The 23,156-nt window shown below is 37.3% G+C and overlaps 1 protein-coding gene and 1 long non-coding RNA gene across 2 annotated transcripts; both read left to right on the top strand.

Annotated features, from left to right (window-relative positions):
• The first annotated feature begins 350 nt into the window (after positions 1-350).
• Positions 351-9,946, top strand: LOC109242985. Its single transcript, XR_002070471.1, has 4 exons — positions 351-611; positions 2,242-2,301; positions 8,158-8,312; positions 9,543-9,946. It is a non-coding gene; the product is annotated as an uncharacterized LOC109242985 (long non-coding RNA).
• Positions 9,947-21,586: 11,640 nt separating this feature from the next.
• Positions 21,587-22,189, top strand: LOC109242980. Its single transcript, XM_019409876.1, has one exon. It carries the CDS (start codon positions 21,587-21,589, stop codon positions 22,187-22,189), a length of 603 nt encoding a protein of 200 aa, XP_019265421.1.
• Positions 22,190-23,156: the final 967 nt, after the last annotated feature.

The raw sequence follows: 23,156 nt of genomic DNA, 5'->3' as shown, positions 1-23,156 counted from the left end.
ACTCAGTGACACCCTGGTTTTGGGCTGGATTGTATCTTATCTTGGAATTTCTTATGTTCAAACAGTTTCTTAAAGTGTTAAAATCTTCTGTTAAATGTTTTCAAACTTACTGTTGTTGTGTTGGTTTTGTTGAGTTGAGGCTGGCCTAGTTCCACGATAGGCGCCATCACGACGGATTGAGTTTGAGTCGTGACACTATTTTGTACAATATAAAAACTTTTTTTAAAGGACAAAAAAGACAAACAATATTTCGCTAAGGGTATCGTGCTTACTACCTATTTAGAAGCGAGAATAAGGTGCTCTTGATCGTCTAGTAGTATTTTAGTCTTTTCGGCATAGTTTAGACAGATTGTACGCCTAAAATTTTCCTTCTCAGCATATTTTATTTTACACTATTCCGTTCACGCTCTCTTCTCTAGGATACGCGGCTCTTTCTCTTCTCAAACGTGTAACACCAGGCTCCTCTTGTTTTTGGTGCTTTGAGTTGTTTTCTTAGTTTGCCAACATTTGTTTTTCATGGGGATCAACAATAAATTTTGGGGGTTAAACATTATATCTTCAGGTTTTCATGGGATCAGCGATATATTTTGGGTTAAACATTATCTCTTCAGGTTAGATTACTTCGATGCCCTTCTTTTTGGCAAATCTGATCTTTACTTTTAGGGTTATACTTGACACTTTATAGAACTGTTTAGCTATGATAGCTGAATAAATTCTGGATTATATTCTGTTCTGCTTGGGTTTTCTCTCCATATTTCACTGTTCACCTTTTCGTCTTTGTGCTCGTTTGCTCGCAGGTGATTACTTTGTTTGATCTATAAATTTGAGATTAGATTAGACAACTTGTTGAATTTTTCAGCTGTATGATGTTTACTAACTACCAGTTACAGAAGTTAAAGGGATAAAAACTACCGTGCTAACTGAAGGCGACTGTTTGATGAGTAAAGTTAATGGATTACGAAGAAACAAACATTATAACTCTATTTATATAATTAGAAGAACTCGCATGGCAGACCGAAACTAATACATTAAAGTAGAGATAAAGTGTTTATGGAGTAGTAGTTAATAAGATTTTAGGGAACATACTCTGTTTGTGTGCCTGAGTTAATTGAAAAAGTATCTTTATTAGAAGTACTTACTATCATTTTTTTGACAGAAAAAGAAATATATAAAGGACTATACAAGCAAGCTGCTCTGTTTTTCCCTCGGTGGATTTAATAACAATAAGAAAATCAGAGTTGCTCAAGTTGTTGTGTGTTGAAGTCACTTGGTTGTGGAACTTGTTAATGGGAAAGACTTTAGTCTTCCCTTCCTCTACCTGTTTTTCGATTCTTTGGTCTGAGAAAACAGTCTTCCCTTGATCAAATTGTGAACTATTTTATTGTTACAGTTATGTTTGAACCTGCTGTAGTCTCGTGGGAATTTCTTTGTAAATTCGAGTTGTCACTCACTGAACACTCGCAATGCTATATCAAATTTTCTTTTTCTTTTTTTAGCTTCGGTTCATAGTAGATTAAGGAATTGAAATAATCGTTTTCGAACGGACTTCCATTATGTTTTACCAAAAGGAATCAATGGAGAAAACAATCAGGGGAAACTTAGTTGGTGTTGCAAGAGCTCAAGTCGAGCTAATAGTTTAGCTTCTACAGGTTTCAACAATGATTCACCATTTTGTGCCAGATCAATGAGCATGACTTGTGATATTTATCTTTTTCGTTATGATTGGTTGTTGTTACCTAATTAGGTTTTGGCTGTGTACTAATCCATTTTGGCTTAGCTCGTGGCGTTTCTTCTTATCATTAGAAATATTAATAAAAGTAGGAATAGGTCTATCAGTCATTATAACCATCTAATTATTTATTTAAAATGAAAAATCATATTGACAGTAGGATATTGTATGGAAACAACTTCAGTGCCATAGTTAATCGGTGGACATTGTCTTCTTAAGTTGAAGGGGACGATATTTGGAATTAAATAACATCAAGTAATATTCATTTGAAGCACATGGAATAGTAGAATAAATCACAAGTTTTAGTTTCTTTATTACTATCTTTTACTGCAGATCCACATATTTGGTCTGCTAATAGAGCTTACTACAATGATCTTCTTTCTTGTCTTTACCATTCTTCTTTAGACAGTCACATTACACTTTCTGTAGAGAATATTTTCACGAGTATTTTCAATGCACAATGTGTTGAACTTGATGCTGACCATGACTGCAACTTATTTCTGCCTTTGTAGAGCTGCTGACGCTTCTGTTACATTTGGTACAACAAAAAAAGTTGCTCGACGTGCTTACAGGTAACCAACTATCTTATCTTTATATATTTGTAAACGCTGGCTCTTATTAACACATTCTATGTTTCTCCTGCCCGTTGTACTGCTAGCCGTTAATGTTGTGCACCATTTTTGTTTCTACAAGTTGTGGTACTGTGTTTATCTGTAATATTATTTGACAATAGCTGTTGTTGGTGCTCACAGCAGGTGCTACGTATATCAAAGTGCAGTACCTTTTTGTGCTTCTACATATTTGCTAATAGAAATTGATATCTTGCTAAAGGGTTGGGTGATAGTTTGCACAACTTCATTTAGGAGTAAAAACTACGATTGTGATGGATCTTACACAAAAAAAATAAACGTCCCCTCTCAGAGACAGATAGAAATGTCAGTCGACGTGAAAAATACAAAGAGATGACAGTAGAGAAAAAGCAAAAGTTATTGCTACAACGTCGACTAAAATACCAAGAATCAATGAGACATACGCTTTCCGAGAATATAACTACTGTTCGCTTGATTGGAACAATGGCTGGTAAAGAAAGAGATGAAACACGTCCATTTTCTGTCTATGAAAAAGGTGAGTGTGCCTTCTTTGCGCGCTTTTAAAATAGCTACCACTATTTAGTTCCATCTAAAGACCACCCACCTTTATTTTAGGTTCAACGTCAACTGTATCCAATGAACTACATAACAAAGTCTCCAAGATAGATACACCCAGGTCTGTTCAGTTTTTTTAACAGTCATGACTGCTTTTGCTTTGCCTTAGTTTTAATGATCCATTTCGAATATACAGATAGTACAACAACCACAAAGTTTACTCCAAACATCAGTCGGTTGGGTTCAAAGTATGTTTCGCTTCAAAAAGTTCCAATCTGCAAATTTTGCTCAGCGAAAAGATTTGAATATGAACCTCCTGCATTCTGCTGTCGTACTGGGACAATAAAGTTAACTTCTCATCAAATGCCTGTGAAATTGAGTAATTTATACGTTGGAAATACTGTGGCGTCTAAGCACTTTCGAACATACATTAGAACATATAATAATCTTTTTGCATTCATGGAGAGGAAATCAACATCAAAAAGACAGAGATTATGGATAAAGAATTTATAAATGCTAGATGAATAGATAGGTTACTATGTTGAAATAGTATAGAAACATAGAAAGAAGTAAAATAGATGGAGGAACTATGTGTATAATTAAGTTCGTTTGTGGTGATTAATAAAGATTATCTCTTTCACCAAAAATCTTTTTGCATTCACGTCACTTGGTGTTAAAGTATGACAAAGATTTAGCAAAAAGAAACTCCGGTATTTACACCTTCAGAGTTCAAGGGAAGATGTACATTGGATAAAAAAAATTTGCACCCTACAGATGACAAACCATGAAACATACAATTATATTTCTATGATAATAGCAATGAGCCGACACATAGGATGGCATGCTCCGAGAGAGTACATGAATCGGTAGTGAAGGAATTGATATATTATCAATAAACGCATACTCTGTGTTTTTACGATCATTGGTACATATACCGAACCTACGAGATTTCCATATAGCTCTCAAATGTGACATAGACTTGGACCAGAGAGTATATAATATGCCAACTTCATCTGAAATTGCAGCAATATGGATCGAGGAAAATGCCGACGCAGCCTTTAATGCACCAGATATTCAAATTTACCCTCACACTGATCGAACACAAATAGTGAATTACTAATATGGCTGTTACGACGCATTACAATATCCGTTATTGTTTCCGCTAGGACAAAGTGGATGGCATTGTGGTATTAAAAAGCTCCCAGCAAATTGTCCTGCATACGCAAGAATTGTGCAGCCCGAAAAAGTACCGAGCATACGAAATGTTACCTCCCTTGACGGATATCTTGAAATGGAAGCTGAAATTCTAAAAAAAGGACAGCGACAAAGGGATATAGTTTCTGTCCGTGAGTATTACTGTTACAAACTACAAATGAGAAACGATGATGAAGATGAAATATTGCACACAGGAAGAATATTTCAGCAGTATTCAGTTGATGAGTACATTAAACTTGAAACACAAAGGTTGGATTTTGTAGTATTCAATCAAGATTTGTTCAGAATGGCTATGCTAAAAGGACTTCTTGACATGTTGCGATTAGGGGAACGCGATGCTTCTAATTTCGGGAAACAAACTTTCCTTCCAAGTTCTTTTATTGAAGGGCCCCGGGATATGCGTCAACGGTACATGGATGCTATTGCGCTCATGTAGCATTTCGGTAAACCTGATTTATTTATAACAATGACATGTAATCCCTCTTGGACAGAAATAAAGGAACATTTAATCTCAACTGATGAGGCACATAATAGGCCTGATTTGATCAGTCGAGTATTTAGAGCGAAAATAGAAGAATTCAAAAAGGATATACTAAATCGAAATATCTTTGGGAAATTTGCAGCTTTTATGTATACTGTAGAGTTCCAAAAGCGAGGTTTACCTCACGCTCATTTTCTTATAATATTAACTAATGAATACAAGTTACTTACTCCAGAGGCCTACGATAATATTATTAGTGCACAAATACCTGATGAAAAAGCAGAGCCAGATTTATATTCACTTGCTCTTAAACACATGATGCATGGTCCATGCGGTAATCTAAACCCAACAAATTCTTGTATGAAGAAAAAAGGTTACTATAAATTCAAATACCCAAAAAGCTTCGCGGATCAGACATCAAAAGGAACGGAATCTTACCCAATTTATAGAAGACGCACTACAGGAGTGGTAGTAAAAATAAGAGAACGATCCTTGGATAACTCATGGGTTGTTCCATATAATCCTTTTTTGCTGGGAAAATTTGATTGCCATGTGAATGTTGAGATATGTTCTGATATTAAGGTCGTTAAGTATCTTTATAAGTATATATGTAAAGGACACGATAAGATTGCATTTTCTGTACAGAATAAGGACGCAAACGCAGAAGTAATCGACGAGATAAAAGAATATCTGTCTGCTAGATGGGTCTCGGCTCCGAAAGCTATGTGGCGGTTGTACAGTTTCTCCATCAGTGAAATGTACCCGAGTGTATGCCCTCTTTAGCTTCACCTTAAAGGACAACAATTTGTTTCATTTAAAAGCAGCGCAAACATAAATACGCTTGTATATAATCCGAGATTAAGCAGACGATGTTAACACAATTTTTTGAAATGAATAGAACAAACACAGACGCTGGAGAACTCAATCTATTATACCGAGAATTCCCCGAACATTTCGTTTGGTCTGCAACGGACAAAATGTGGACGCACCGGAGAAAACAACGTGCTATTGACCGTGTAGTAACATGTTATCCAACCGAAGGAGAACGATACTACCTTAGGATGTTACTAATGAATATTAGAGGACCAAAATCATATAGGGATTTACTAACTATTAACAGAGAACGCTGCAGCAGTTTTAGATAATTTGTGGAAAAACGCGGATTGCTACAGAGTGATAATAGTTTGACAAAATGCATGTCTGAAGCAGCAAGTTACCAAATGCCATACAGTTTGAGACATTTGTTTGCTATATTATTGATCTACTGCAATCCGACTATGCAATCCGACTAACCTGAGACAACTTTGGGAGCAATTTGAAGAGCACGTGTCCGAGGATTACAGCTTGTTACCTAATATTCACAAAAGAGACATACGATACATGGTTATAAACCATATTAACAATATATTGCACTCTATGGGTGGCGACATAAATGAATATCATCTCATTCCAGAAATAATAAGGTCTTCTATATTTGCAACAGACGCAAAAGAAGTGTACTATGAAAGGACCATCATCCTCACTGAAGAGGATATACTACTACACAAAAAGTTGAATGAAAATCAACTCAAAGCGTACAATGTAATTACAGAGATAATTTTTTCAAACAAAGCGGGAGAATTCTTTATTGATGGTCCGGGAGGAACTGGAAAAACCTTCTTGTACCGTGCGTTGCTGGCAACTATAAGATCTAAAGGATATATAGCATTGGCAACTGCCACTTCCGGTGTAGCTGCTTCTATACTTACCGGTGGACGAACTACACATTCACGTTTTAAAATTCCAATAAATATTGACAAGAATGTCACATGCAACATTAGCAAGCAAAGCTCACTAGCATGTTTGATTCAGGATGCAAAATTAATCATATGTGAAGAAGTACCTATGGCGAAAAAAAGAATAATCGAACTGCTTGATTTACTTTTAAAGGACTTAAAACGATACTATTTGGTGGAAAGGTTGTATTTTTTGGAGGTGACTTCAGACAAACACATCCAGTAGTTCGAAACGGGGAAAAAGAAGATTTCATTAATGAAAGTTTACTATATTCTCATATCTAGGAAGAACTTGAAAGGTTGCGGTTATTTGAAAATATGGGAGCAAAAGATGATCCTTCATTTTGTAATTATTTGTTGAGAGTAGGAAATGGAAAAGAAAAAGTGACCTCAACAAATAAGATTGAAATCCAGCATCCTTCATCGTTCCTTATACATCTGAAAAGGAATCTTTGGATAACTGTTCACGATAACTTATCCAGATTTGCATACATTTTTTTCTTCCTCGTCCTGCACAAGCTCTCGTGTTATCCTAACAACTAAGAATGATTTCGTTGATGAGATTAATGACATGCTTGTTGCTCGCTTTCCAGAGGAAGCAACAACTTTTGTCGGCATTGATGAAACCATTGAACCTACTGATCAATCACAGTATGAGGATTTGCTGCATAGTTTAAATCCACCTGGTCTGCCGCCATACAAATTAACATTGAAAAAGAACTGTCCAATTATATTATTACAAAATTTAAATCCGTGTGAGGGTTTATGTAACGCTACACGTTTGACTTGCTACGAATTTAAATCGCATGTCATTAGCGTCAATATTTCAGTGGGTGACTTGAAAAATACACATGTGTTTATCCCAAGAATACCCTTACTATCATCCCAAGACGAAAAAATGTCTGTCCCATTTAAAAGGACACAATTTTCTGTAAGATTGTGTTTCGCCATGACAATAAATAAAGCACAAGGTCAGACATTGGATTTTGTTGGAATTTATTTGCGAGAACCTATTTTTTCACACGTTCAACTTTATGTTGCTTTGTCTAGAGCAAAGAGTTCGAACTGTGTGAAAGTGCTAATCCGACCCACTATACCAGGTAGCTATGATGATCACTGCACAGAAAATATTGTGTACAATGAAATTTTTGAAAAGGCTATTTTATGAGGATATTGCAACTAGAGCACATAGTACCTAGCTAAAAAAAAACTATGAAGAAGCCGATACAAAATTCTGCTGGTACGCAATCTGGTTCGTAGCAATCAGAATGCATTCATTGAAGTGATGCAGACCAGAGATGATATCTTCTTTGTACATGATTGTTTTGACCCAAGACAAAACAACAATGGGCTGCAATATTGGCTAACATGGTCATACAGAGACACTTAGGTGCGGATATGGTACATGTTGCTAATACTAATAAGTAATATCCGCAAAAGTGACACTTCTCTGTAGGGGACTAGAGCTAAGAAACATATGCACATCCTGGTAGAAAATGATTCCTATATGTAATTTTATCAGTCTAGGAAGATCCCATAAATGTTTTTAGACAAGCAGTAATCTTATCTTTTTAAAAAACATAAATGTTTACACAATGTGGGTGTTTGGTGCAGTAGGACTACCATAGTGCCAGATTCGTGTTCTAATTGTCATGACGTGTAGTTTATGAACAAATATTGTCATGACGTGTAGTTTATGAACAAATAGCGTCCTAACAGTTCCTCTATTTAATTATCCGTCGGTGTCTATAGTTTATCTTTCAGTAAATGATGATTTATTATTTTTGTTCTTCTTCTTCTTTTCCACTACAGAGTGTACAAAACATATCGAGTAGACTAACCATTAACAAGACCACTCCACAAACAAAAGAGTGGACCTGAAAAGTACAACTGATTGAGAAACCTCGACCAAGGAAAATTAAAGATGGAAAGACTCTATTCGAGATTGCTGTTGTCCAAGCGAAAATGTAATTTTCTCTCTACCATGCTATTTCTTCTTCTACTGTCTAAAATATAATTGCAATCACCATTATTTTTTAATATAAACAAAAGAAAGAAACTTATCAGCTTAAGTTATCATACATGTAATCACCATTATTTTTTAATATAAATAAAAGAAAGAAACTTATCAGCTTAAGTTATCATACAGTTAATTATTTCTCCTAGAGCAAACTGTGTTAAGAAGTACTATTAGAAGAGCTCTCTGAAGTCAAATTTTACGCATTTACCATTCACTCCTGCTTGATATTTTCTTGCCCAGCCTCTTTGGATAAAAAATTTGGTACCAAACTTTTGCGTTTCTGTTTTGGATTAACTGGTAGCTCCCAAACTTTTTGCACTTGCCCTGTTTGAAATTTTCTTTCATCTACATATAATTTTTTTTTTGCTACTAACAGGACTAACCAATTCTGCTGAATTTTATACATTCTGGGAGCTACCAGTTTGGATTTTAGGAAGCCTTTTTGAAGATAATTACTGTATATGTCATCATAGCATTTGAATTTTATACATGCTTAGCACTTTTTACATGTGTGTTTTTCTGCATCTCTCCGTATATTGGTATAAACAATATAGTTAGGCATTTTGCACCAATTAGTATATCAAGCGAAAATGTAGATCTAAAGAAATATCATTATAGCTGCTCCATGTTTGTATGCTCACTTGTTTGGCTGTGTTGTAGCCACATAATATATTGAACAATAATTATCTCTTCTGGGACTTATTTTGTTTTGTAGTATCATTGTACAAATATTGGCTCGGTTGTAAAAACATAAACTTTTTTTGTAGAGGAAACTAGAATAGTAGCAGTTGAGTATACGTGGTTGGCGTGCATACATATTTTTACAAGTGATCACGTTTTGATGTCAGTTCCAGATCCAAAGAAATACTAATTAAACAAATAACTGATTCATGATTCCCAATTGGGGCACAATCATTACTAATGTGATCAAATATTCATGTTGTTGTAGCTATTTGGCATATACCATTACATATTCTTGATATATAATGCTGCTACAATGCTCTACAAATAACTTCTCTACAGACTTGTCATGAATCTAATGAGTTTAAGGCAACATGTCGTATTCATGTTGACTATTTGAATATTTCAATACTCTATATTTGTATGTCTCTATAAGTTTATATGCACACATTTTTGTGGAATCTGGTAACTAAATCATCACAATATCAAAATACAGGAAGAGAAGGTAGTTGTTTTGTATGGCGAAGACATTGAAAAGTATGCAGACAAGCTCACCCCGTTTTTCACTTGATACCTACTGCAAAAGTGAGGGTTCCTGTACCATATGGAGTACCTATCAACCGTTTTGAATGGGTTATCGACAGATTTACTGTTGTCGAAGAGGTGAAAGATGACAACTCACAAGACCCACCGCTACCGCCTCCGACGAGGTTGAATACTGTACCCTTTGCATATCTGCACGACCAACAGCTAAATACAGAAATTGGTAACCATTATTTTACGAATAGTACCCTTTCACAATTAAATTTATTTGTATCCTTACATTCTGGGACGGTGCACATTGGTCTAAATTATAAGCCACTTGCAATTTCTATTAAATAGACATAATTGCCGTTGTGGTGAAATGTGGCTCGGTAAAGTATGCCGGCGCTAACAGTAACAGATACCGTGAAATCTTCGTAATGGATACCAGGTAAGTCTGCTGGCGTTCTATTTACCTTACTACTTTCGCTACAGCTTCCAAAAAGAATTGGCCACAAATATGTAGCCACATACTGTATCACGATGTCGTTCTAAAAAATCATAAAACTAAATTTCACAGAGAAAGATTTTCTTAGCTCAATATTATTAGACACACTAACTTGGTTATAAGAGGAATAGATGATTTGGTTTACCAAGAGGATCAACGCAGTAAAATCAAATCCATTGTAAATATCCAAATATCAAGAGCCCATGCTTTATGCTTTGAATACCCAAATTCACAGGTGTTGCTTCAATCTTAACGAATGTTGAGACAACCTTTTAAGAAATGCGAGGGGAAGGTTGTTTACTACATAACCCAGATACAGAAAAAGATGATGCAACTGCATTCCAATAGCCAGAATCGTGACAAACAGCATAAATATTAGCAAAATTCGAGTAATTAACAAATGTGACCAACTTTAAGATTATTAATATTTTTTATTTTGGTGACCAATTTTAAGACAAAGAAATTAGTACAACAAGGACAAGAAAATAAGCAGACCGAGCTAAAATCAAAGCTAAAAATTGTTTGTTCAAGCTATAAAATGCGACCATAACACTTTACAAAAAATACTTAATACTAAATAATTTAAACACAAAAATCAAAGCTAAAAATTGTTTCTTGAAGCACAAAGAAAACAAAATGTTTATAATTAATACACAACACCCAATAATCTAAACACAAAAATCAAAGCTAAAAATTGTTTCTTGAAACTCAGAAAAATACCTAGTGTTTAAAACCAAAACAATCTACATAAAACACTTAATACCCAATAAGCTAAAGTTGAAATAAAATCAACAGAAGAACATGAAAAGAGCTAAAAAATATCATAAGTACAACCAATTACTCAAAATTAACGAGTGAAATTTTAAAAAATACAGTGACAACTACATACTCGAGTAGTCATTAGTTCCAAATTGGAAAAGTCATGCTGCATTTGTTTACTTAGGCATCCAGGATGTGTCATTTATAAAACCTTTCTGCCAACCTTCACTCTGCTGCCCTAACGTTTCACTTAATTCTTTTCGCATTGTTTGAATAACGGTCTTACCGAATCGTCTCTCTAATTTTTAAATTTACATCCTCTTCTTTATTATTCTTGGTGACATTATTACAATTGCATTTTTTTTTTTGGGATAGTGTCACTTAGTCCATTCCTTCTATTGTAGTGTGAGCCCTACCATCTTTACACTGTGGGAAGACTTCGCCGATGCTGATGAAAGAATTCTAGCTGCACAGGTTGCTGAATATCCAATAATATAGCAAAACGAATTACCCAAACCAACTATGCTGGTATGGAAAAACTTACATTTTTTTTCGGTCATACTGATAAATCCACACTTACACTTTTTTTCGGTCATACTGATAAATCCACCATATCCTCAGGTTGGGGGACTTCTGAACTGGTATGGAGAAAAAATTTATGTAACCGAATTTTATGCTTCGATCTTTACTTCATGCAAACTAAACATGTGCTATAAAACTAGATGATCTAACATATGCAATGCTCTGTCGTACCACCGTGTTTCCCTTCTTACCCAAAAAAAGGGAAATACATAGCGGCCTATACGTTCAAAAAAATTTCTTTCAGTCAATTACGGGTTTATAGCAATTTGGTATCTATGTATCTTCATTGAAATCCTCTTCAGCTACATTGCATCTCATTTTACAATATAACTTTATGAGTTTAAAATCTTAGAGCTTATATGCAAACTTTGTCATCAAAATAATTTACTGAGTAGTTCTTGGGGATGTGTGACTTTGTCCGTAGATCATTGACCATTTTTGTATGGTATATGTAACATTGGTAAGACCAACCAGTACTTCTATGAGCTTCCAATATGTACTGTTATCCCATTAATCATCTATGAAATAGCACTGCACCACGTTGGTTGTTATGATAATTGTTTTACAATCTGACAAACAAGGTGATACTGTTGTTCAATGCTAACGAAATTTCTACAAAATTAACTTATTCTTCTAATAACCAGAATGCCACAGACTCATTCATAAGTAAAGTTTATGTAAGGCGGGCCCTCGAATTGAGGAAAATAGCAACGTCAAAGAGGATAAGAAGATAGGAATACAGATGCACGTGATAGATATTTGTTGGGCATTTAAATAGTCAGTAGTTTAATTTTACTAGAATTCTTAATTTAATAGATTTCTTATATCCGTAGACTCCTAGTTATGCTTAATAGCTTTGTAATAAGGCTCTCTATTTAAAGAGACAGAAGGAATAAAAAAGGGCAGGCAAGATTTATATTAAAAATAAGAGATCTGGGACTCTCTCTATCGAGTCCTAAGGTTATAGGCTCCCTTTAACGAGGTTATTTTTTGTTATCAAAATAGGTCGCTCACGGAATAGAAACAAGGGAAAGGATCTGTTCAACACAGACTTTTCAGTGAATCGCCGTGTGACAAGATTCATTCTACGTGACCATAACAACTTGGTAGCAGAGCCAAACACTATGGGCGATCCAAGCAAATGGGAAGAGTTACAGGCTCTCCTTCAAGAGGCGCAGGCTGCCAACGAAGCACGAATAACAAAAGTAGTGGCACAATCTGAATCAAGGATGGTTAATCAACTTCAACAATTATCGTTACAATTGTAGGAGTTCATTGTTGGGTTTAACAAAAATCAAGGAAAGGATTCTGATGCTGGAGCAAGCAGCAATGTAGGTAACCAACCCTACAGACCAGAGAATCAGCCTAATACGCTGGTAGGAAATAGTGTAGTACGAAGGTACACAAAGCTAGATTTTCCTACTTTTGACGGATATGAAGACCCATTGATTTGGTTGCACCGTTGTGAGAAATTCTTCTCCAATCAGAGAACAAATGAAGTAGATAAGGTGGGATTGGCAGCATTCCATCTTCTAGGTGAGGCACAATTATGGTGTCATCATGTGGAACAAGAGTATCCCTCTATTGATTGGTCGGAATTCAAAGAACATTGTGATCTCAGGTTTGGCCCTCCAATGGGGAGCAATCCACTAGGTGATCTGGTTAACCTTAAGCAAACATGCTCAATTGAAGAATATCAGCGCCAATTTCAAGAACGGTTAGCCAAGGCCAGTAAGTGTGTTCGCGTTGACCAGCAAGTTAGTCTTTTCACTGCCAGGCTGATCGATTCCATTCGGCTTGATGTTGAAATGCGTAGTCCAGCAGATTTTGTTCATGCCATGAATATATCTCGAGCTTTTGAAAAGAAACAGAAGGTAGTGCGGGCGACATCTTCTCGAAGGGAGACTTGGCAAGGGACTAAAGGCTATTCCAGTACTACCACAAGTTCAACAATTCCAACTCCAAAGAGAAGCAATGCACCAGGTGGTATTACTGAACCAAAGTTGATAAGTTCATCTGCTCCTTTCATAAAAAAAGTTGTCACGGGCTGAAATGGCAGAGAGAAGAGCAAAAGGATTGTGTTATAATTGTGATGAATTGTATTCGATTGGGCATCAATGTAAGAAGTTATTTTGGTTGGAACTTGCTGATCTGGATGATGAAGAACCTGACCATAAAGATGCACAAGAACCTGAAATTTCCTTATATGCCATCACGGGACAGAAGAGCGCAATAACAATGCAGTTACTAGAAATCATGAAAGGTCAACCATTGTTGAGCCTGGTTGACTCGGGCAACATACACAATTTCATAAGTTACACAGCAGCGCAACACTTGGGATGCAAGTACAACCTAGGACAAGTGCTAAGGTATCAATGGCTAATAGAGAAAAAGTTTACAGCAAAGGAACTTGCCCATCATCCTTCTATATTGATAACCAAAACTTTGAAGCTGACTTCTTTGTTATTCTGTTAGATGGTTTTGACATTGTTCTAGGGGTGATTTGGTTACAAACATTAGGCCCCATTCTTTGGGACTTCGTTACACTTGAAATGAGTTTTACTTCAAATAGGAAAGGAGATTGGCCCTCGAGTGCAAAGGTAGAAGGGAGCTTGACTGCAAGACCCACCCGTTGAGCAGGGACGAAAGTCGTCTTTCAAGGGCAGCAAACCTGTTCGAAATTGCAGCTTCAATTATTGCATGATTTAGATGAGCACCACAGCAAACTGGAGCAGGTCTTGGCCGAATTTGCTGACTTATTTCAAGAGCCTACTGGGCTGCCTCCTATGCAAAATTGTGATCATTGCATTTGCTTATTACCTGGTTCCAAACCAGTAGTAGTTCGACCATACCGGTATCCTCATTTGCAAAAAGATAAGATAGAAAAACAATGTGCAGATATGTTAAGACAATGAATCATTCGGCCTAGTAGATCACCCTTCTCATCTCTAGTTTTATTGGTTCATAAGCATGATGGAACTTAGCATTTTTGTGTTGATTATCGTGAGCTCAATGCCAAGATAGTGAAGGATAAATTTCCAATTCCAGTGGTGGATGAATTATTAGACGAATTGTACGGGTCCAGATACTTCACGAAGCTAGATTTGAAGTCGAGTTATCATCAGGTTCGCATGGATCCCCTAGACATTGAGAAGATAGCTTTTTGCACGCATCATGGCCACTTTAAATTTTTGGTTATGCCGTTTGGATAGTCAAATGCTCCATCAAAATTTCAAGCACTAATGAATGAGGTATTTAAACCACACTTGCATCAATTAGTGTTGGTTTTCTTTGATGACATTTTAATATATAGCAAGACATGAGATGATCATCTCACTCATATTGGCATCGTTTTTAAGTTATTGCATGCTCATAACCTTTATGTCAAGAGATCCAAATGTTCTTTTAGAGAGACCCAAGTAGCATATCTTGGCCATGTGGTGTTTGAAACAGGCGTGGCAGCAGACACAAACGCGGTTCAGGCTATCATTGATTGGCCTCAACCATAGTTCACCACTACCTTGCGCGGATTCTTGGGCTTAGAAAATTATTACCGTAAATTTATAAGAAATTACAGTCAGTTAGCAGCCCCTTTAATTAACATGCTTAAAAGAAATTCGTTCCAGTGTGATGAAACAGCTTTGGCTTCTTTTGACACTCTTAAAAAAGCGCTTGCAACTGTTCCTGTTTTACAATTACCAACTTTTACTGATCCATTAATAATTGAATGTGATGCCTCGGGAGGTGGTATTGGAGCGGTGTTGCAACAGAATGGTCATCCTATTGCTTTTTTCAGTCGACAACTGGTGGCTCGACACTTTAATTAACATATGAGCGAGAATTAATTGGCTTGGCTAAAGCAGTGCAACATCGCCATCCTTATCTATGGGGCAGGTCTTTTCGCATAGACCACTATAACCTTAAATATTTGTTGGAACAGCGACTTACCACTTCACCTCAACAACATTGGATCAACAAGCTTATGGGGTTTGATTTTTGTGTGGAGTATAAGGCAGGCCACTTGAATAAGGCTGATGATGCCTTGTTACGTCGTCCTGGTAAGGAGGAATTATTGTATGCCATCAGCCAACCACGTGTATTACTGCTTGATGCGATTAGAGAAGGGATATGCAATGACGCTTCCTTGCAAGAATTAGTCCAACAAGTGCTTCGTCAAGTACTTGATGCTTCCTGGTCAATCAAAGACGGGTTACTATTTTATAAAGGTCGTATCTACTTGCTGCCTTCTTCCCAATTGATTGCTACTATTCTGTCAGGATGTCATGTTAATGCGCATGAAGGGGTACAGGAAACATTGCAGCGCATATGGCAAGATTTCTACTGGAAAGGTATGAAGTCGATTATAGGGAATTATGTTGCTGCTTGTCCAGTTTATCAATGCAACAAGGCTGAACATCTAAGCCCTGCAGGTTTACTACAGCCACTTGCACTTCCTGAGCAGGTATGGACTGATATCTCAATGGATTTTATTGATGGCTTACCAGAGGCTTGGGGAAAAACAGTATTATTTGTGGTAGTCGATCATTTTTCCAAATATGCACACTTCATACCCATGTCTCACCCTTACAATGCAACCTGTGTTGCCCACGTTTTCTTTGAGAATATGTTTCGCTTGCATGGGATACCCGAATCGATTACTTGTGAAAGGGATGTGATTTTTACAAGCACATTTTGGAGAGAATTGTTTTGTCTATGTGGAACAAAGTTGGCATTCTCTTCTGCTTATCACCCTCAGACTGATGGCCAAACTGAAGTTGTGAATCGTACTATTGAAATGTATTTGCGTTGCTTGATTGGGGATTATCCAAAGAAGTGGGTTGATTGGTTGCCTTGGGCAGAGTATTGCTATAATACTTCCTTTCATACAGCATTGCAAAGAACTCCCTTTAAGGTTGTTTATGGCCAGATCCTCCTCGTCTATTGTCCTATGTGGTGGTTCTTCACGAGTGGAGGCTATTGACAATGAATTACTGGATCGTGATTTAGTGCTGCTTGACATTCACAGCAAGTTTCAACAAGCTCAAGTTAGGATGAAAGAATATTATGACAAAGGTCACTGTGAGGTTGCATATGAGCCAGGTTCACTAGTTTGGCTGCATTTTACATCCTTATCGTCAAAAATCAGTTGCGGGTCAACTATGCCATAAGCTTGCACCTTGGTTCTTTGGGCCTTTTCTTGTGTTGCGGCGAATGAGGAAGTTGCGTATGAGTTACAGCTGCCCAGTGACTGTAAATTGCATAATGTATTCCATGTATCCCTCCTTAAAGCTTTTAAGGGTGCTGCTCCCACAGTTCCCCCGACTCTGCCACTACTAGCGGATGGTCGTGTTGTTCCTATGCCTTGTTCTGTTCTACGAGCTTGTCTAAATCGAGGAACTTGGGAACTCTTAGTGAACTGATGTGGGTTTGATTTGTTAGATGCTACTTGGGAGGATGCTGAACATTTTCGTAATGCATATCCAGACTTCGAGCTTGAGGACAAGCTCTTTAAAGAGGAGGGGCGGTAATGTTACAGACTCATTCGTGGGTAAAGTTTATGTAAGGCGGGGCCCTCGAGTTGAGGAAAATAGCAGCGTCAAAGAGGATAAGTAGATAGGAATACAGATGCACCTGATAGATATTTGTTGGGCATTTAAATAGTCAGTAGTTTAATTTTACTAGAATTCTTAATTTAATAGATTTATTATATCCGTAGACTCCTAGTTATGCTTAATAGCTTTGTAATAGGACTCTCTATTTAAAGAGACAGAAGGAATAAAAAAGGGAAAGCAAGATTCATATTAAAAATAAGAGATCTAGGACTCTCTCTATCGAGTCCTAAGGTTATAGGCTCCCTTTAACGAGCTTACTTATTGTTATCAAAATAGGTCGCTCACGGAATAAAAACAAGCGAAAGGATCTGTTCAACACAGACTTTCCAGTGAATCACCGTGTGACAAGATCCATTCTGCGTGACCATAACACAGAATTTCTTATCAGTATCCTTAGAAAGTGTCTACACTATATGTTTACATACCACATATATGCTATATGTTGGAGCAGTGGTCAACTAAAAAATTATTTTATCTGCATTACAGTTGTGGTCAACTGAATGATGTAGGTTTTTTTGTTCTTTCAGTCAATTTTTCGTGTTACTGGTGTAATCGCTGCAATAATTTCTTAGTGAAACAATCTATTCCTACTTTTTCCTACGTTTTTAAAGCTTGTCACAACCTTTCTGTATCATTTTAAATCTACCCGACATTTGTTGGCATTGAAATTTTCCATACACATACAAGGTCAGAGACAACAGACAAACATTGATGAGATACAGTCAGCAAAATTATACACTGACTGATTCATCACCTGTGGCTGCGCCAGAACACAATGATATTGTACCAATTGTTGATATCCCATCACAATCTCCTGTATGTGTATTTCATGCATGCTAATATGTGTACATATAAAGTACTTTAGTATTTTAACCCCAACTCAACAAAATCTACTTCTATCCCCCTCTTTCGCAGATACAAGTCTTTCAAGTGGAAGGTAAATTATCATTGCCAACTGATGACCAAGATTTCTATGAATTATTGTGTTCACACTACGGGCAGCAGTACATAACACATTCGCCCAAAATTATTCATTGTGGAGCTGCAAAAAATGTCGGATTTTAACACCCATGTATTGCAACTTCGAGTCCAAGCCTAATAAAATATGTTCATTCAACATTTTCAAACAAAAAAAGTATCCTTGTGTCATTGGCCTTATGAAAATCAAATAACGTAAATCAAAGAGATGAGTTAATTTACTTGATGCTTAAATCATGTTCTCTTTTATATATATATATATATATATATATATATATATATATATATATATATATATATATATATCCTAGCTTTGGCAGTACATCATGAATTATTTAGTTTATGAATGCCTCTGCTTGTAAAACTCAATATGGTAGATTTGCTCTTTTATGTTAAAGAAACTTTATTCCCTTGAAGATTTGTTACACTCCAGAACAGAAAAGGGAGAACTGAACAGTTTCATGTTTCTAAAACTTCATTTTTTTGTGTTTATGAAGAGCATTTTCATTCTTTTCTAAGAAATCAGGCAAGTCGACTGTTACTAACAATTGCTTTTCATGTGGGGTTCCTAGTGTTAATTGTGTTTTTTCTTTTTTGTTTCTATTAGAGCACGCTTTGAGGTTGTAATGACAGATGGCAGTGGATCGGCTGTTGCAACATTAATAGGTGAATTAGGAGAGAAATTTCTTGATATGATTGCCGTGGATATCTGTGAAATAATCTCCGTAAAGGTATGTTGTTGATTGCAATTGGAGAAACTTTGATAAAATTATGATACTGTGAAAGCAAGTGTACTCTTAGTTCTTTCTATTCTGTCTTCCTTGATGTCTGTCGTTGGTATACTGAAAATAAGCACAGGTTGGTAAAACCTTTACTTTAAATGAACGAAAAAGTAAGGTGTCTTTTAATTTTTATGCATCCCAAGTACTTTATAGGCTAAAAAAGAGTATATTGCTTTTGACCACCATCTTGATGTGTTAAATTCATGTTTTTCTCTATTGCAGGAACAACCATTACCTCTTGAACACGTTCGACAGCTTCTACTCATAAACTCTTCAAGATACAACTGAGAAAAATATTTTCTAGAATTTCTGATATGTGGTTGTTCATTGTGTCCTACTTTGTCAAGGAAGATTTGTTTCAGCTGCCCGCAGCAGTTGCCTCTGAAGAAATTGGAGAAAGCAGTAATACTAAATTAGAAAATGTTGCAATAGGGAAAGAGCTGAAGAAAGAGTTAGAAAGTGGAGAAAGCAGTCACTTGAATATGAAGAAGTTACACCTACAGAAGAGCTGAAGAACGAGTTAACTACAGAAGGTAGTTCTTCTACCAAGAGGCAACAAACTGAACTGGAGAGCCCCCTCCCCCACCCAAGAAAAAATGAAGGTTAATAAACTCTATCTCTACTTTTTTGTTACTCCTTTTAACATGCAGAATAAATAACTCAAACAAAACTCAAAGAAAAATAAATGTTACGATGATGGAAACACCTGGTGAAGGTGAGGGAAAATTAGAAGATTTCCTCTTTTGATCATTAACATACTCTTTAAAGAACCATAGTGAAATCCCAGCAAGAGCAACTGCTGGAAATCTACAAGCTGAAAACTAAAGAGAATAGTAAGAAGAAGCAGAGCAAAGTTGGTGAGTATGGTTATGCATGGAGTAACAAGTGTCAATATAAACAAAAAAGTTCTTACATTTTGGAACTTGATACTCCTACAGTGTCTGACTATCCCACTCCCGTCATTCCCTTAATTTTTTTTCTTTTCTCCTTTTGTTGTGAGAGGAGGAAGAAAATGGGGGGAAATGAGTTAAAATTTTATCATAGAAGTCGTCTTTAGATTCAATTACAGAACGTGTCACCTCAGCTTATTCTTTCATTGTCTCCGTTACTTAACATCCTACGAATGTTCACAAATCAGTGCTGGATAAATTTAGAGCACACCATCTTTTGCCAGGTTTCAGTAATATTTCACTGTTTATGGGTGAAAAGGACTTCGCTAAGCCCGTCAGTTAATATAGAGTTAGTTGCTTATAATGCCATTCTAAAAAATCTATATGTCGCAACTAGGTTTTGAATTTTCTCCTATTATACAATATGCTTTTCAATATAAAATACTAGTATACTTCAATAAAAATTCGCTAACATGAGATTCCAATACTTAAATATTTCTCTTTCGCACTTACATTTACCCTTTTCTTTGCAGTCTGAGTGTATAGACGTCTTTTGAAGCTATGTACCTACGCGTTTCAAACCCGCCAGCTTATGTTCTACTGGTACCGCAAATACAACCTACTACCTTTTTTATCTACCAAATTACTTTGCCACATGCCATTATTGACATCTTTTTGTTTTCCACTACTGTAGAAAACATGGAACTTCACTTTGCGCAACTTACTGGCATGTTGTATGCAGTAAAATCGGAGGGTCCAATTTTCTATCGTTGCGACGGTTCGTAAGCACATTTCATAGGTTCGAGATTATGGTCGAGGTTCACCCTCAAGGGCTATCGACGCTCGACCTCGGGGCAGTGGAGACCAACGGTTGTGATGAAAAAGTGGGGAGTTCCCAAGGCGCATAACTAGAGCTGACAAAGTTTAGTGAGCTAAGTTCAGACCCGAATCATGGCGTCAACTAGCTGTCCCATCTCCATATCTTTGTAATAAATGTATTTGTACTATGTTGGGGTTCCCCCTCATATATAAAGGGAATCCTTATCACTTTGTAAAGATCTGATTCTCAATACTAAATACACAAGAACATTCTCTCTGCTCTCTAACACATTCTCTTGATTTCATTACTTCATTTATTACTTGTATTTATTGTGTTCTATTTATTGTTCTTCATTTATTGCTTATCATTGATCATAAAGAGCCATCATCAAAGCTCTCATAACTGTTATCTCCCTCTCGACTGCTCCAAATCGGCCATCTAGCTCGAGACCCCCGATCTCCAACTGTTTGGTTAGATTATCATACCGTCTCTAAGCTATAATCCCGATTTCTAACCTTTTACTTAGTATCCATTGCTTAACAACTAGCATAAAAATAGATCACGTATTTTTAGAACCTTATAATTAAAGTTAATTGTTATTACCATTTTCACGGTAAATAGTTTGGAGCACACCGTGGGGCTAAAAATAATAGTGATTATTTTCTTGCTGGTTTTACTACATAACGCAAGTTATCTTTCACGCTTTTCTATCCAAGATCTTCGATTTCAGGTCAAAATGTCTAACTCAGTAAATGGAGGTGAAAACAACAATCCAGAGGACCACGAAGAGAACGATGTGAATGTTCCAGGTGTTTGTGTACCACCGCAAAACCCTAAGAGTACGCCGGAACCGATTCCCAAGGTTACGACCTCATGCAACGCCTAACACAGTAACGACGGTCCTCACATTAGCAAGGGAGCACGCCGAGAGATTCAGCGGGAAACTCGGAAAAATCCAACTTGGGTAGAAAGAGAGATTTCTCCGCATGTCGTTCATATGATCATCGGGGGGACCGACATTCCCCAAGGACCCGTGATCAAACAGATAAAAATATCCGCTGCAATAGAAGGGCCGATCCGAGACCGCATGACCGAAGACACCCTTGCATTCCGTGAGGATGATCTCGGGACCTTAACACAGCCACACAACGACGCACTGGTAATTTCATTTCTTTTAAGTATCATTCGAATTAAACGTGTGCTCGTGGACCAAGGAAGGTCGGCCAACTTAATCAGGTCAAAGGTAGTAGAACAGCTTGGGTTGCTTGATCAGATCGTACCCACCTCCCGGGTCCTCCACGGCTTCAACATGGCCGGTGAAGTAATGAAAGGGGAGATCGCCCTCCCGGTTGACATGTCTGGTACAGTTCAGAACACCAAGTTCCACGTCATCGGCGGTGACATGATGTACAACGCATTGGTTGGCAGGCCATGGATACATAGCATGAGGGCAGTGTCATCAACTCTACACCAGATGATGAAGTTTCCAACAAAGGATGGTCTAACAACCGTATATGGAGAACAACATGCGGCAAAAGAAATGTTCGCGGTTTACCAAGAAGCGCCGAATCCTATGCACTCTACATCGGATGAGCCTGGGAGCGTACAAACACCCGAGGATGATGAAGAAGATTTCCTCACTCCTCGGACTTTCGTTGCCCCCGAAGAGTCGGATGCGACGAATCGATAATTGAAAAGCTGGAGCAAGCTGTTTTGATCGAGCATCTCCCAGATCGGAAGGTATACCTGGGAACGGGATTAACCCCCAAACTCTGGAAAAAACTCATTCAATTCCTTATTAATAACATCGACTGTTTCACTTGGTCCCACCTAGATATGACAGGAATCCCGCTAGAGATAACCACCCATCTACTAAGTGTCGACCCCAGGTTCAAACCGGTGAAGCAAAAAAGGAGGCCCCAGTCCGAAGTAAAACACGCGTTCATCAAGGACGAGGTAACAAAACTCCTTAAAATAGGGTCCATTAGAGAGGTAAAATACCCGGATTGGCTGGCCAATGTAGTGGTAGTACCCAAAAAGGGAAATAAGTTAAGAATGTGTGTAAATTATAAAGACTTGAATAAGGCATGCCCCAAGGATTCATTCCCATTGCCCAACATCGATTGCCTGATCGATGCCACGGCTGGTCACGAGACCCTCACTTTTCTCGACGCTTACTCGGGGTATAATCAAATTCAGATGAACCCCGAGGATAGGGAAAAAACTTCGATCACGAAGTATGGTACCTACTGTTACAATGTAATGCCCTACGGGCTGAAAAAGCAGGGGCTACGTATCAACGTCTAGTTAATAAAATGTTCGAACATCAAATAGGCAAATCCATGGAAGTTTATATTGATGACATGCTAGTTAAGTCCCTGTGTGCTGAGGACCATTTGACTCATTTGCAGGAAATGTTCGACGTCCTCAGAAGTTACAACATGAAGCTTAACCCCGAAAAATGTGCCTTCGAAGTGGGTTCGGGCAAATTCTTAGGCTTCATGGTGTCAAACAGGGGAATTGAGATCAACCCCGATAAAATCAAGGCCATCAAAGAAATCACGGTGATAAATAATATAAAAGCAGTACAACAGCTGACAAGACGGATAGCGGCTCTAGGCAGGTTCATATCGAGGTCATCGGACAGGAGTCACCAT

This window comes from Nicotiana attenuata, unplaced genomic scaffold (assembly GCF_001879085.1).
Source record: "Nicotiana attenuata strain UT unplaced genomic scaffold, NIATTr2, whole genome shotgun sequence".
Lineage (NCBI taxonomy): Eukaryota > Viridiplantae > Streptophyta > Magnoliopsida > Solanales > Solanaceae > Nicotiana > Nicotiana attenuata.
Note: the sequence above shows the minus strand (reverse complement) of the source record. Positions and strands in the feature narration are given on the sequence as shown.

Coding starts and splice junctions, on each gene's coding strand:
- LOC109242980 (XM_019409876.1), top strand. CDS start 21,587: ATGACCGAAGACACCCTTGCATTCCGTGAGGATGATCTCGGGACCTTA.